This window comes from Rana temporaria, chromosome 6, assembly GCF_905171775.1.
Source record: "Rana temporaria chromosome 6, aRanTem1.1, whole genome shotgun sequence".
In the NCBI taxonomy this organism is placed as follows: Eukaryota; Metazoa; Chordata; class Amphibia; order Anura; family Ranidae; genus Rana; species Rana temporaria.
Genome location: NC_053494.1, coordinates 104,426,523 through 104,441,233, shown reverse-complemented (window position 1 = coordinate 104,441,233; position 14,711 = coordinate 104,426,523). Strand labels below are relative to the sequence as shown.

Genomic DNA, 14,711 nt, shown 5'->3' with positions numbered 1-14,711 from the left:
CCACCCGACGGCAAGGGTGAAGGTCAATGGGAGTATGTCGTCTGTGTTCAACATGGAAAACGGAACCAGACAGGGGTGCCCGCTCTCACCTCTCCTATATGCAATAGCTCTGGAACCGTTGTTAGCAAAAATCCGGGGAAACCCGGGGATAGGGGGGGTGAGAGTGGGAGATGAAGAACATAAGGTGGCGGCGTATGCAGACGACATACTCCTATATTTGACCAAACCTAGAGTCTCTCTCCCGAACGTCATAAAGGAAATAAAAAGATACGGTGATCTTTCAAACTTTAAAATAAACCCGATAAAAACAGTAATTTTGAATCTGGGGATAGAAAAAAAAGAAGTTGAAGAACTACAGAAAGAGTTTCCATTTACATGGGAAAAAGGAGCTATAACGTACTTAGGTATAAAAATCACACCTACAGTTGAAAAACTCTACTCGGCCAATTTTGTCCCCCTAATCAACGACATCAACCAAGACCTGAAAAACCTAGCAAAAAAATATATTTCCTGGATAGGTAAGATTAACGCGTTTAAAATGATGATATTACCGAAGATAACATACAAACTTCAAATGCTCCCAATAAAAATTCCGCAAAGCTTCTTTAAAACAATTAAAACAGTAATTTTGAAATATATATGGGCAGGTAAAAAGGCCAGATTAAGCTACTCATTACTGAGCATGAAAAAAAAAGGAGGGGGGTTGGGGCTCCCCGATATAAAAAGATATTATTTTGCTGTAAACTTAGCCAGGCTGGTAGAATGGACAAATGCACACACAAAAAAAAAATGGGTACGTATGGAAGAAATATTAAGTAGGACACAATTAAATAGAAATGTATGGATACCACCGAAAATGAGGGAATTGAGCACAAACACACATAACATAACTAGGAATGTATTTAGAATATGGGACACAATATTTAGACGGGAAAAATGGGAGTATAACTCCCCATTAATCCCACTAGCAGGCACAAATTTTTTTCCACCAGGCAATGGAACACGTTTTGGAAAGCACTTAGGGGAGAAAAAATTAAAAGACATTGTAACACAGGGGAAAATTAAATTAAGACAAGAGATAAAAATAGGGGAAGGGGAACAAAGCATGAGTGAATGGGAGTATTTGCAGTTAAAACACTTTGTGAGTACACTACCACAACCAATTAGGGAAGATAAGACACTATACCCAATAGAAAAAATATGCAGCATGGCTAAGCCTCTGACACACGGTATATCAAAGGCATATGGGATATTAACAGAACTAGAGACTCCGGAAGCATTGCCCTTTTTAGAAAAATGGGAAAACGATATTGGTAAAAAAATCGATAAAACACAAATGATAGGTGCAGTATATAATCATGCCGCGGATATTACCACCATAGAAGCAAACTACAAATTAATGGTGCGATGGCACCTGACCCCATTAAGAATGAGTAAGATTCATCCAAGAAATTCAGAGCTATGCTGGAGAAACTGCAAACAAAAGGGAACAACGCTACATATATGGTGGGACTGCCCGAGAATTCAGGAATATTGGAAAGAAATCTTGAAATATATTGCAGAAATAACAGGGGAGACGATTCTATGTAGCCCGCTGCCCTGTTTGTTTCACGGAACCGAAAAAACAAAAAAACAATACGGAACAACTCTGATCCCAGTCTTGTTAAACGCAGCTAAGGCTCTGATCCCAAAAAACTGGCTACACCCAAAGAGGCCATCAATTAAAGAGTGGATAGAAAGGGTGGAATACATAGAAGAGATGGAGTATCTTGCCAGCAGAGAGACAGGAGAAGAGGACAAATACAGGGTGGTTTGGGAAAAATGGAAAGTGTTCAAATCCTCAGAAAAGTTCGTCCAGGGAATGACAGAAGCAGATAGTTGAGAAACCATAAAGAAGATTGAATGACACACAGATCCGGGAGGGGGGGGGGGGAAGAAGGGGGGGGGGAATTAAATTAGGGTATACTAGTAAGGAATATAGTCAGATTGGTTAAGCGGGAAAAGATTAATTAATAGTTTAAAAATGTCAAATCTGTAATGCTTTAAAAAAAAAAGGAAAAAAAAAAAAGAAAAAAAAAAAAAAAAAAAAAAAGAGATGCGTCTTGAGCTTTCTCCTGAATGCTAAGTGGTTTTCCTCCAACCGAATGCTGGTTGGTAAAGCGTTCCATAGTCTGGGACCCTGGACCGCGAATCTTCTTTCTCCTTTGGACTTGTAATTGGCTTTCGGTATCTGGAGCAGATTTTGGCTGGTGGATCGCAGAACGCGATTGGAGTTGTGAGCTTTTATTTTTTCACATAGATAATGGGGAGCATTCCCATGGATACATCTATGCGTTAGACAGAGTGCTTTAAAAACAATTCTGTCCTTTACTGGCAACCAATGAAGGGATCTCAGTGAAGGTGAGATTGATTCCCAGGGTTTTTTCCCAGTCACTTTTTGGTATAATACTACTATTAAGATAATGGAGCTGAGATCCCAGATTCTGATTCATGAGTAAATTATTCAAAATGGAGCAAGAGCACGGAGATAGGGATAAAATAATCAAACAAACTAAAAAATAGAAAAAAAACAGAAAATAAGAGAAAAGGAGGATTGCAATACCTACCTTTTAGCACAAAGTGCAAACGTACAAGTAAATAAACATATAGGTGGGACGAAGCCCTTTCCAGGTAACCATCCCGGAAAAAAAAGTGTGAGGTTGTCTCCATCCTAAAGAAAGGGACAAGGTCACTAAAGTGGCTTGCGAGTCCACCCCAACTCTAATACCGAACATCAACAAAATAACAGAAGGTCAGGTACAGAATTGCTTTTACAGTAAAGCAGCCCTGTATGTTACCAGAGTGCTCAATAATACCTCGTCGTCAAATTGACCCGCCGAGGGTCAAGGTATTTAATTCCCTGTGTTTCAATATAGCTATAGGAGTACTCGACATTTAATCAAAACAAATTTCATAACATTTCGATTGTATGGTCGAAAATAAAATATTAAATAAATAAATAAATAAAATTCAAAAAATATTAATGAGAGAGGAGACAAAATCAATAATAAATAAATAAAAAACTGAATACAGAACAATGGTACCACAAAGTTTGCAAACCACGTCAAGGGGCGATTCTGCAATCTATAAAGATGGTGATCCGATGAAACAAAACGCTTCTCTCTCATACAAGTAGTAGATGTAGGATGGATGATCCGCTTCATCTCAGGTGGTCGGCGAGTCCTTCCTATCTCGGGCGCTGCGAGGAGAAGTCCAGACGGGGGACAAAGGGCGATTAGGCTGGGCGGGCTGTGTAGACGTCGACCAGTCTTTAGATAAGATGCCCAACTTCAGCAAAAGATCTTCTCCATCATGATAATTTGTAAAAGGAGTGTGAATTGCCTTGCCTGTATGTGAATGAAAGCCAGAAAGGGAAAGACCAGCGATATTTTATTTGACAACTTAGTAGTTGTTGTAGCAATGGCTTCAGGGTGCGTCGCTTCTGAACTGTTGAGGGGGCCAGATCAGCAAAACAGTTGGATTGGTTTACCAAAAAGCATCAAATTTTGTCGATTTCTGGAAGCGGACATCAAATTCTCTTTCGACACATAAAAATGCGGTTTAATAATTACGTCTCAAGGGAGACCATCTGATCTAGGTGCTGTCAGGGCTCTGTGGATTCTATCGATTTCCATATGATGTGCTGGAATATTAGGAATCGGTTCTTTCATGAGGGTATTAATTGCTCCTTCCAAGTCAGTATGTGACTCTGGTAAACCCCTAAGTTGCACGTTATAGCGACAAGATCTGTTCAAGGTCTTCGATTTTCATATAGGCCTCATCCAGTAATTCGTGCAGGATAGCCACCTCCTTAGTATTGTGGTTAGCTCTGGCAATCACCCCTTCCATTTTGTTTTCTACTGTTTCCATTCTAAGGCCAATACCCTGGATATCTTGTTTGATTTCAGTAGTAATGATAGAACAGGCTTTAGATAGTTCCTGTTGTAGAAGTGTGGAAAAATTATTAATAAGTGCTATATCCCCAGCATAATGGTCTGGGTGAGGAGAGGAAGAGGGGTTGCACTCAGCAGAGCTAGCTTGGCTTAACACCGCACTCGTCAGCTCAGCCATATTCCTGTCAGCTGTGATGTCAGACAGGTCAGACTGCACAAGCAGTTTCAGTGTCTCCTCTGGGGATGATGGCATGGACAGCGACATCTCACCTCGATCCTCTGATGACATGGAGGAGAAGGGGTCACGGGATCCAGCCTCTGATGTCGCAGGTGGCAATTGCTGTGCATTGCTGCGAGTGCCTCTTGTGTTGTGCTGCGCCATCTTGGGAGAAGGAGTCGGCACAGGGAGGGGGCGCCGCGTCTGTCCCTGCTGATTTCTCCGCTTATATTGCCTCTTTCTTGATTGTCCTGAGGCTTGATGCTGCATGACAGGTTTGCCTACCCCAGCAGCCTAATATGGATGGACGTCCTGTCCTCCTGTAGGTATGATGGCCGATTAAAGTCGGCGGTGTGCGGAGCTCGTCACTCCATTACCGCTCCCGTGCCCACGCGCATGAGCACTGGATTCGTTTGTATTTTAAAAGGTGGTAAATCTTAGTCTCTTCCATATCTCCGCCTTCTCTTCATATTTCTGGAATCGTACAATAATATCCCGCAATATTTCTGTGTTCAAATATGGAGGTTTCCTGATCCTATGTACTCAGTCTATTTTAAGTTCTTGTTCTACTCCTCTATCTAATTGGGGATTACATATTTCCTTCATGGTTTTCCTTAATTCCTCTCCTCCTGCATTGGTTTTCTTGGTTTTCCGTTTCATACACTACTTCCCTCTGGTTTATATGTAGATTTTTTAATTTGTTTTTTTAACTTTTGTATTTCCCGTGCTTGTTTATCGTTCTTATGCTCTGCATCCTCGACCCTTTTAAGAAGATGTCCCAAGTCTGCTCGCATTGTTGCGATGTCGGTCTTAAAGGAGTTTTCAAGTCTCTTTTCCAGTCCTTCGAACATTTTGGCCACTTCTAATTTTGTTGGCAATTGAGTTTGTATACTTTGTTCTCCTTTGCCTGCTTGGCTCTCCATTTTGGTGCTTGCCTTATCTTTTTCCTGTACTTCTCCCTTCTTTTTCGCTAGCTCTTTTTTTTCCTTAGTTGCCTGCGATTTTCCAAGTATAGGACTTATAGGGCTGCTTTCTTTTGTTAGATACTTTTGTATATTGCTCGTATTAAGACTTTCCCTTGCCGCTTTAGGTTCAGTTGTTTTTGTCTCTTTGGTTGCACTGGTTACTTTTGTAGATCTCGTACTCATCCTAGTAGGGATAATGGGGAAGATACCAGAGATAAAGGATAGCAAGCACAAAGCAGAAAAAAAAAAAATGAAAGTAAAATTTTGGCAGTAATGATCAGGGGGAGGTGAGATAAGAAAGGCCAGGGCTTCGAACTCCGTTCAGGCTTTTTGTTACTCTCCAGAAAACAAAAAATAGGATCTCCCCCAGGAGGACGGGGCGGCAATATTTTATCTTCTGGTTTATTTCACGTTCTGCCCATTCATATACTCTGTCACTATTTCTATTCACGTCTGTGTTTTGTGTACTGCCTCAGTCCATTTGTGATTTTTATTTCACAGAATATGGAAATATGCAATCTATATCCTATACACTTGTGCACACGCATGCAAATCATAGGCTAAGCTTTATTTAAAGTGGAGGTTCCACCAAAAAAACTATTTTGCTTTAAACTGTAGCTTACGACTAAAAAAGAAAAAAAAAAGAATTTTTTTTTTTACTCATCTGGAAATGCCTGTTGCTATGCGGTCCCACGAAATCTGCCTTTGAAACCACCTAGGATTCTGACATCATCTCCCTCTAATGCTCCTGGGAATTGTGTGTCATCATTTCCCAGGATGCAGTGCGCTGTCCAATTATCACTCCCCATCCAAGACTTCCAGGAAGTAAGTGCCTGTAGGCTTCACAATGCCCACAAGAAAAATGACAACGGTGTAGATATAGTTTTATAAACTATCTTTTTTGAATATCTATGCGGAGCGGCGGCGGATTGTAAAATAGTAAGTGACCAGATTTATATTATAAAAACGCAGGATGAAAGGACATACATTTAAAAAATGCTAATTGTGGTTGGAACTCCACTTTAAGGCTCTTTTTAGAACTTGCACTGGTACTTAGTGCCCTTAGCGTCTTTATCTAATTGCTCTCCTCTCCTTTGTATATGCATTTATTTGTACTGATTCAATGTCTCTGTATCAGGGTCTCCAAGTAGTATCACACTTTCCCCAAGGTATTGCAATCAGTTCGACAGATAGGGGCAGCTTCTTGCATAGTACTCTGTTCCCAGAGCTATGCAGTTTTATTTCACTCACTCAGGGCTGTTGTCCAATTTATATCAGTTTGTACAACACATTTAAAGGCATTGGCTCAGCTATGCAAGCGGTCCATGCTACTGGCATTCCCCTTACACCATACTCGGTAGTACACCATTCTTACTACAGGCTCATTATAGCAGATATATATTTACATGTTTTCCATACTCCACAGTCCATCTGCTCCCTGTAATAGTACCTTGGTGCTAGAATAAAAGATAACGCTGTCCAATACCACAGTCGTTTTTTTACTAGCCCTGAATATCCTCTTTCAGGTTAACTTGCCCTTCAATTAGACATGCCTTTTCCCACTCAAGAACATTTACTCCAGCATTTCACCATCATTTCAACACAGCTTATAGTGGCAGTGAAATATTGCAGTTTCAGTCCTTTTTAGGCTTGTATTTAAAATTTGCTCACCTCTCCCCCTGTGCTTCTCCTTGAATGTCCCAAGACCCAGGGGGGGGGGGGGATGGAGATGATCTCCCAGGCATAGATGCTCCACGCTCTTGTTGCAGGGTTTCTGTCCCTCCGCCGACTCGCTTCTGCTCTCCGCTCCTCTCACCAGTGGTGACCGGTGACGCGGGCCCAATGTCCTGGGATGTCCGGGGGAGTCCTGGGGGGGGGGGGGTTGATGATGCCGGCGTCTCCCGCGGCCTCTCATGCCGCTATCCACCAGCCCTCTGTTCACCTAGAGCCCCCAAACCCCTCGCAGCCGCCCACCTCCAGCGCCATGGTAAGGCTCCTCCCCCAGCGTCACAGCGTGCTATGCCATGACCTCCTCCAGGCCAAGCCCTGATCAGTGTATTTTAAATAGCAGTTTTCTTGTGGTAACATCTCTCAAATAAATGCAATTTTTAAGCCAAAATGTCTGTACAAGACTAGTTTAGCTTTCCCGTATGAAATAGGAAAATAGATACTATTGTGGAATACTGTCATGTACCAGGTGTGACCAGAACTGTGTGGTTAGCTACAGAGGAACACCAAAACACACGTAAGTGAAAACATAATGATTTAAGTAAATATAAATACAACCACCTCCAATATGACAACCAACCAACAGAGACCCACAAATAACAGCAGACAGATATGTACAATAAATGGGAAATACCAGAGGATCAGCAGATAAACAAAGGGCAGTTCCAGAAGCACAAACGCAAGCCAGGGTCATCAACGGGAGATCAGCAGATGGGGTAAGGAACAACAGGACAGGGAGAGGATGGATAGTAACAGGTATAATGATTTGTTTTTACAATTTTAATAAAACTTATCAATCAGTATCACACTAGGTCGGTGCGCCCTCAGTTCTCCCTTTTTTTTTTTTTCTTTTTTCTTTCTTTTTTAGTCTCATGAATTCCCACGATTCTGAGGAGGGCTGCAAGACTCAGGAAGATACTTTTTAATTGAATTTTATCATCTCTTAAACATCTTCCAAAAATACCGGAGCGCAGGAGATTTGTTTTTGTTTTTGTTAGTAACAGGTGGAACAGGGTAGGGATCAGGACAGGGAGACAGAATCAGGTACTCGGGTAACAGGTTCAGATTATCAGGCAGCAGGTACGGATCAGGGCACAAGGACGATACCAAAGCAATGAAAGCAATCATCAGCCAGGTATTTATGTGAATGTCTAATTGGCCTCAAGTAACACTTGAGCGCAGGAGGTGCTGTCTGCTCCACACTGCCGGGATACACCCGCTGGTGGACACCGGTACTATGGCCCAAGGATCCAACAGTGCCACCAGCAGGTGAGTACTCTCACTACAGGTCCTGAGTGTAGGAAGACACCCGCTGGTGGACACTGGTACTGCGATCCACCGAACCCTTTCCTGACAAATACTGTAAGTGGGCAATGTAAAAAATTGGTCAAGCAAGTACACATTTTTTATATACAGCATCTCACAAGAGTACACCCCTCACATTTTTCTAAAATGTTATTATATCTTTTCACGTGACAACACTGAAAAAATTAAAAGTAGTGAGTGTACAGCTTGTATAAGAGTGTAAATTTGCTGTCCCCTCAAAATAACTCAACACACAGCCATTAATGTCTAAACCGCTGACAACAAAAGTGAGTACACCCCTAAGTGAAAATGTCCAAGTTGGGCCCAAAGTCTTAATATTTTTTTTCCCCATCACTGCCTTAACCCTCTTGAGCATGGAGTTCCCCAGAGCTTCATAGGTTGCCACTGGAGTCCTCTTCCACTCCTCCATGACATCACAAAGCTGGTGGATGTTGGAGACCTTGTGCTCCTCCACCTTCCGTTTGAGTATGCCCCAAATCAACAGCGCTATACAAGTACCTGTAATAATTTTCTCATAGACACTGATAAAGTTAGAAAACACAAAGGGGGCTACACTCATGTAGGAATGGCTACCAAACTTTCCAAGACAAAAGGTCAGCAGCACAAGCTGATCGGGGGGACTCCAAAAGGCTCTGCCAAGGCACAACACTAGAAACCCCATAACCAAAAGAGGAATACTGCCAGGACCAGAAATATTTTTTTTCTGCCTGGAGTCTTGTTCGCTATGTAAATCACAAACCAAATGCAATAGAAAATAACAGTTTTTTTGTGTATCCCTATTCCAACACTAGTGCATTTGCTAGGAAAGGATTAGTAGCGTATGTAGGTGTGTATGTATGCATATTTGTATCACTGGGTTGTTGCTGTGCTTTTGCTGCAGAAATGATTACAAACCGCAAGAATTAGCAAAACAACTGGTGGTTCTCGTCTGGGATTTGCACCAAAATAACTGGGTGCTCTCGCTCCAGGAATTGCATTAATTTTTAATTCAATACACTAGGCCAGAACCTACAACAGCTATTATTACTCAATTATCGGCCCACCATGGACAGCTGTGAAATATCCTAGACAGACACCGGCACATGTTGGCAGATCACCATACCCTCAATAAATACATCCGCGAAAGACCGGAATTAATTTTCCGTCGCGCCAGGTCACTCAGAGATCGACTAATTAGCAGCCACTACCAAATAACTGATCCTTCCCACTCGGGCCCGAGAGGCACCTCACGGTGTGGGCAGTGCCCCAGGTGCCCATGGATCTTAGAGGGACAATGCCACCAGCTACCCAATGGAGAAAGGTTCTCCCCCCATTTTTCAGGGAATTGTGGGACCACTGGGGTTGTTTACCTTATGCGTTGTACTTGCCAGGCCTTTTATGTGGGCAAAACGATACGAGAACTACGCCAACGGATCGGTAAACATCTCTATTGTTCTACCAGTGGCAAGCTCACTACTATCGGTAGACATATAGGACTTCACCATCGGTACAATCCGTTGGCAGTCCAATTTATGATACTTGAAATAGTAAAGATAGATCCGAGGGGCGGTGACCGTGATAGAGTTCTTCTACAACGAGAAGCTTTGTGGATTGAACGACTTAATGCCTTAATACCTCCTGGCTTAAATGAGGTTAACTCATTTAAATCTTTTCTGTAGTGTCCAGAGGCATACTGGGTATACCATAGATGGCCCTGCTGACATTTCTTTTTTGTTTTTTCCTTCTTTCTTCCCCTCCCTTGCCCCTCTTTTTGTTGTTTTTTGGTCACTATCTGATGTTTCTTAACATATGCTTGCAACTGCTTTTCTAATTTATTTAACAGTTGTCATGATCTGAAAGTGTACTATTTGGTTACCACCACATTGTATATACTTGATCCTCCTTATCTGTGTTCATTTAAATTGAACTGTTTGCTCAGAATTCTTGGTGCATTTCTATGTTCAAATGCCCCATTTACTGTTTATATAACTGTTAGGGTATGTTTTCATACCTTCTATAATTCTAATACATATTGTACTTTTATGTTACCTGTATAATTCTTTCTACAGCCTGTAACTAATACCCACGGCCAGCTGCTTGCTTTAGCCACCGCCCACTAGATCACTCCTCCCAGGTCCTTTAGCCTGTATACAATATACTACACATGGCGCAGCGCCGTGATGACGTCACTGCAACGTGGTGACGTCATCTTTAGGCGCCGCTGCGCCGTTTTGTGACACCATCTATTTGGCCTGATATAAAGACATGGGCTCCTGTGCTCAGGGTGATACACACCCGGCCCTGGGACACGTTTGACGGTATACCTACCACAAGTAAGTACTCTAACCCATGTTCTGGTATTTCTCTACTGACCCCTTGACTATGTGCACTTATCTTTATTAAAACTTCCATCTCATAGGTGGTCTTAAACTTATTTAACCTCACCGCTGGTATCCCTCAAGTGGTTTCCTCCAGCGCTGTTCCTGGCGGTTCCTTTCTGGTCCCTGCCTACTATCAGTTAGGTCCTAGGGCCCTAAAGTTTTGAATATGTTATACAGGTATGACCATCCGACTTATCTTCACATACCTTCCTCACAGTCACATCCATCTTTATTAGCAGCACCCAGCACATTTGATTGAATTTTTTCACCCCCTGTCCCCGCACTCCCCCCCTGTCCCTCTTTCTTCCCCATTCCCTCGTTAATTTCAACCCCCTAACTTCCCCCCTCCCCCTTGTTTTTTTTCTCCCCCTTCCCTTTGACCCTCCTTTTTCCTTCTCTTTCCTCCTCTTTCTCCTTTCCTTCTTACCTTCATTCCCTTCCCCCCTCACTTGTCCTTTCATTTCCTCTACCCTTCCCTTTCCCCCCCTTTTTTCCTCCCCTTTCTTCCCCCCCTTTTCCTTTCCCCTGTTCCCTTCTCCTCCCCTTTTTCTCTTCCTTGTTTTTTTGCTACTTGCCTCCCTCTCCCATTCCCTTTCCCCCCTCCCTTCCCCACCATTCCATCACTTCTTTTCCCGCCCCCTTTCTTTCTTTACTTGGTGGTTCTTCCCCTCTACCCCCCCCCCCCCGTTTTCCCTTCCTATCCTGTTCTCTTTCCTTTTCTTTGCCCTCCCAACTTTTCCTTGCACTTTTTCTTCTCCCGTACACACACAGACTTTCCTTTCCCCCCTTTCCCCCTCCCCCCTTTTCTTCTCTTTGTTTTGGTGATCAAATTCCCCTTTCTTCTCTCGGGGATCTAATTGATATTTAATTTCCCCAAATATGCGTTGGGTAATGGTATTTTTTATTTAACCCTCCACTTCCTTCACCTTCTCCACTGCCTTCATTGTTCCACTTCCATCACGGTGGCCCTCTCACTTTAGTTATAAGTAAGATTTCATCCAGCCTATACTAACTACTACTCCATATACAGTCACCACAGATCCTCACCTTGCTGGGGGCATCCTTACCACCTTACACCCCGTGTGAGATCCCTTTCTCCACGCTGGGCTCAGGCTCCCCCAAGGAGTGAATTTGTGTGCACAGGTAAGCCGCGCAGTCTTTGTATTGTCCCCTTGAACTTTATTTGTATAACATTTCTCAATGATTGTATATATGTGTGTTCTTTACCTGAGTGGCTTTGTGCATATGTCCCCATGTGTACATAACCTGTAATGTTAATAACCATATATTGTCATTTTTTTAGACCAATATCTCCTGACGAAGCTACCATGAGTAGCAAAACTAGTAGAGATCCTGATCTATATGACCCCCTCCTCTTCATCGCTGCCCGCCGATTAGGGCTTTTATACCATCTCTATGATGTGTTGGCTGGTCGTATAATCTGTTTTACACTACTACTGTTGTAATTTTAAAATATTGTGTACTCCTTAATCCCCTTATGTTATGTTTATTTTTTAATAAATTGAACTTTTTTACTTTTACTATACTCTTCTGTATAACTGATTTATCTAGTACCGATACAGTCCACCAGCCCCCACCCACTCCCCTTGGCTTCTTTGGGTCTCTGGGGTCCCAACAAACCCTATCTTTATTCAGAACCTAGATTTAATTTTTTTTTAACTTGGTTAACCACCTTCTTAGATATGCACATTGAAATTCACCCATATCTTTTTTTCTCTGGATTCAGCTTATGATAGGCCAACTTGCCACTACCGTCTGTTTTAGGACAGCAAGATACCATTCATCCCTCTTTAATTTTCCTAGATTTATAAAAACTTGTGCATCATTTTTTTACATCTATCCTTTTGCATTCATTGAGTTGATAAACCGTATGTTTTATTTTGGTACATCCCCAGGTACATAAGATCCAAGTAGTTTGTACTATGATATTTTGTAAATGATACTCGGCATGTAACAAAAAACATGATTAGTACAACACTGAAACTACCTTTTTTCAGGAATTTTAAATTCTTTATAAAGCTGTTCAGCTTTTTTCTGCATGTTATCAAGTATCAAGTTGTAGACGGTTTCATGTAAAGAGTAGTTCAGATAAGGCTTATTAAGCTGCTCACGTAGTACACGCTGAATCCTTAGCAATTTAATTTGATCCTCTGTTACCTGTAAAATACAAAGTGCATTCAGGAACAAATAAGTGAAAATTACCAAAGAACAGTTAAGTAATGATTATTAGTGTTACTAAAGCAGAATGTGAACTTAAAGCTGAAGAACAGATAGGGAGCAGTCTTCTCCAAACACCACCTAAAAACAATACCTCCTTACCTCCTCTAGCTAATCGCCCTAGTAATTGACAAAATCTGCAAGGTCTTTCTTCATGTGCCCACGTCGTTGCCTAATGATGTGAATTCTTCCCTACTGGCTTTCCATCAATTGGGTGTCTTGAAGACTCCAGCAGTGTGGTGACTTCACTAGGGATTACAACACTGGTGGAGCAGACTTGTTGTGGAGAAACATGCAACACCAAGTTACAAAAAAAAAAGGCTTAAGAATTGTATTTTTAGTTCAATCTTATTTTATTGAAAAAAGTAAACAATGAAGTCTTGCATACATGGATACAAACATAAGGTATCATACACAAGTGAGAAGTATGATCTTTCAAATAATAGAACAGATCAAGAGTCCATAGAAAAGTGTAATTGCTGAAGGGATTGCTACTTAGTCACAAATGGACGTGAAAGAGTTATGGAACGATTGCTCATAGGGCTGTTAAAGGAGCATATACGCAAAGGAAGTAAAGAATGTACATAGGAGGGGGGACAGAGAGATAGGGAATAAGAAATAAGAAATACTACATCCAGGCTACAAGGTATTTGCATCAGAGTCTCCTTCTGCCCAAGAGATAAACTCTGAGGAGTTCATGCAAAAAAGGAGAAAGGCTGGTGCTATGAAAGTCAGCTAAAACTTTATTTTATTGCATGTGAACTGCAGACAAATAGGAAAACCAACGCATTTTGGCCATGATTAAGGCCTGACGGCCAAAAAGTGTTGGTTTTCTTTTTGACTGCTGTTCACGTGCAATAATAAAACTATAGGAACAAAAAAGCCGCGCCACGAAATTTAAAACATTAATGATAGCAAACTCTGAAGGTATGATGAGTGAGAGAAGTCCATATAAATCATATAGAAATCACTAAATAAAAGTCCATGAAGAAATGACCATATCCCTTAGATGACTGGACATAGATACCGTATTTATCGGCGTATACCGCACACTTTTTTGCCCTGAAAATCAGGGCAAAATCGTGGGTGCGCGGTATACGCCGATACCCGCGCCGAGTTTTGAATACTGCGCCGACATATACCGAGCGCAGTACACTCGGGTATAGTCGGGCAGTCTCGGCTCCTTCTGTGCTCACGTCCTGGACGTACAGGACGTCAGCGCGGGTAGCCGAGCATTGCCGACAATACACGAGTGTACTGCGCTCTGTATATGTCGGCGCAGTATTCAAACTCGGCGCAGGAAACGAGCGGGGAGGACGCGAGGACGCCGCAGAAGGACGCCGGACCCGCCGAAGAGGACACCGGACCCGCCGAAGAGGACACCGGACCCGCCGCAGAAGGACACCCGAAGCCGCAGAAGGACGCCGGACCCGCCGAAGAGGACACCCGAAGCCGCAGACGAACGCCGGACCCGACGAGGCCGCCGATGGACGCCGCGCAAGACACCAAAACTGTAAGTACAAAAACCACAAAAAAACTTTTTTCCACAGGATTCGGGTCAACTTTGGGGGTGCGCAGTGAACGCGGGAGCGCGTTATACCGCGATAAATACGGTACTTGAGGGTTAATTTACTGCAGAGATAAATCCTAAGATCCACACCACCAAGTGACATGTAAGCAATGTAAGTGAACCCTCCACCGGAATAATAGGCGGCTTACCAGAGGGCAAGCAATTCAATCAGCTGGCTATAGCCCAGCCACGGCCTTTAACTCCTCAGGGATCCCGGATTTCGTGGCGCGGCTTTTTTGTTCCTATATTGCTATCTGTGTATCGCATGCCAGCTGCTGCCTATAGTGTGTCCAATAATAAAACTATGTTTCAGCTGACTTTCATAGCAACAGCTTTCTGCTTTTTTGCATAAACTATATGGAGATTTTACAGAGA

General features: G+C 42.5%; 1 protein-coding gene across 3 annotated transcripts in view; it reads right to left on the bottom strand.

The window, feature by feature from the left end:
* Positions 1-14,711, bottom strand: part of VPS16 (VPS16 core subunit of CORVET and HOPS complexes) — a 216,037-nt gene that overhangs the window by 46,890 nt on the left and 154,436 nt on the right. For all 3 annotated transcript variants that reach the window (XM_040357101.1, XM_040357099.1, XM_040357100.1), the window contains one exon: positions 12,537-12,706. In XM_040357101.1, the coding sequence (XP_040213035.1) occupies positions 12,537-12,706 (170 nt within the window). The remainder of the gene's footprint in view (positions 1-12,536; positions 12,707-14,711) is intronic.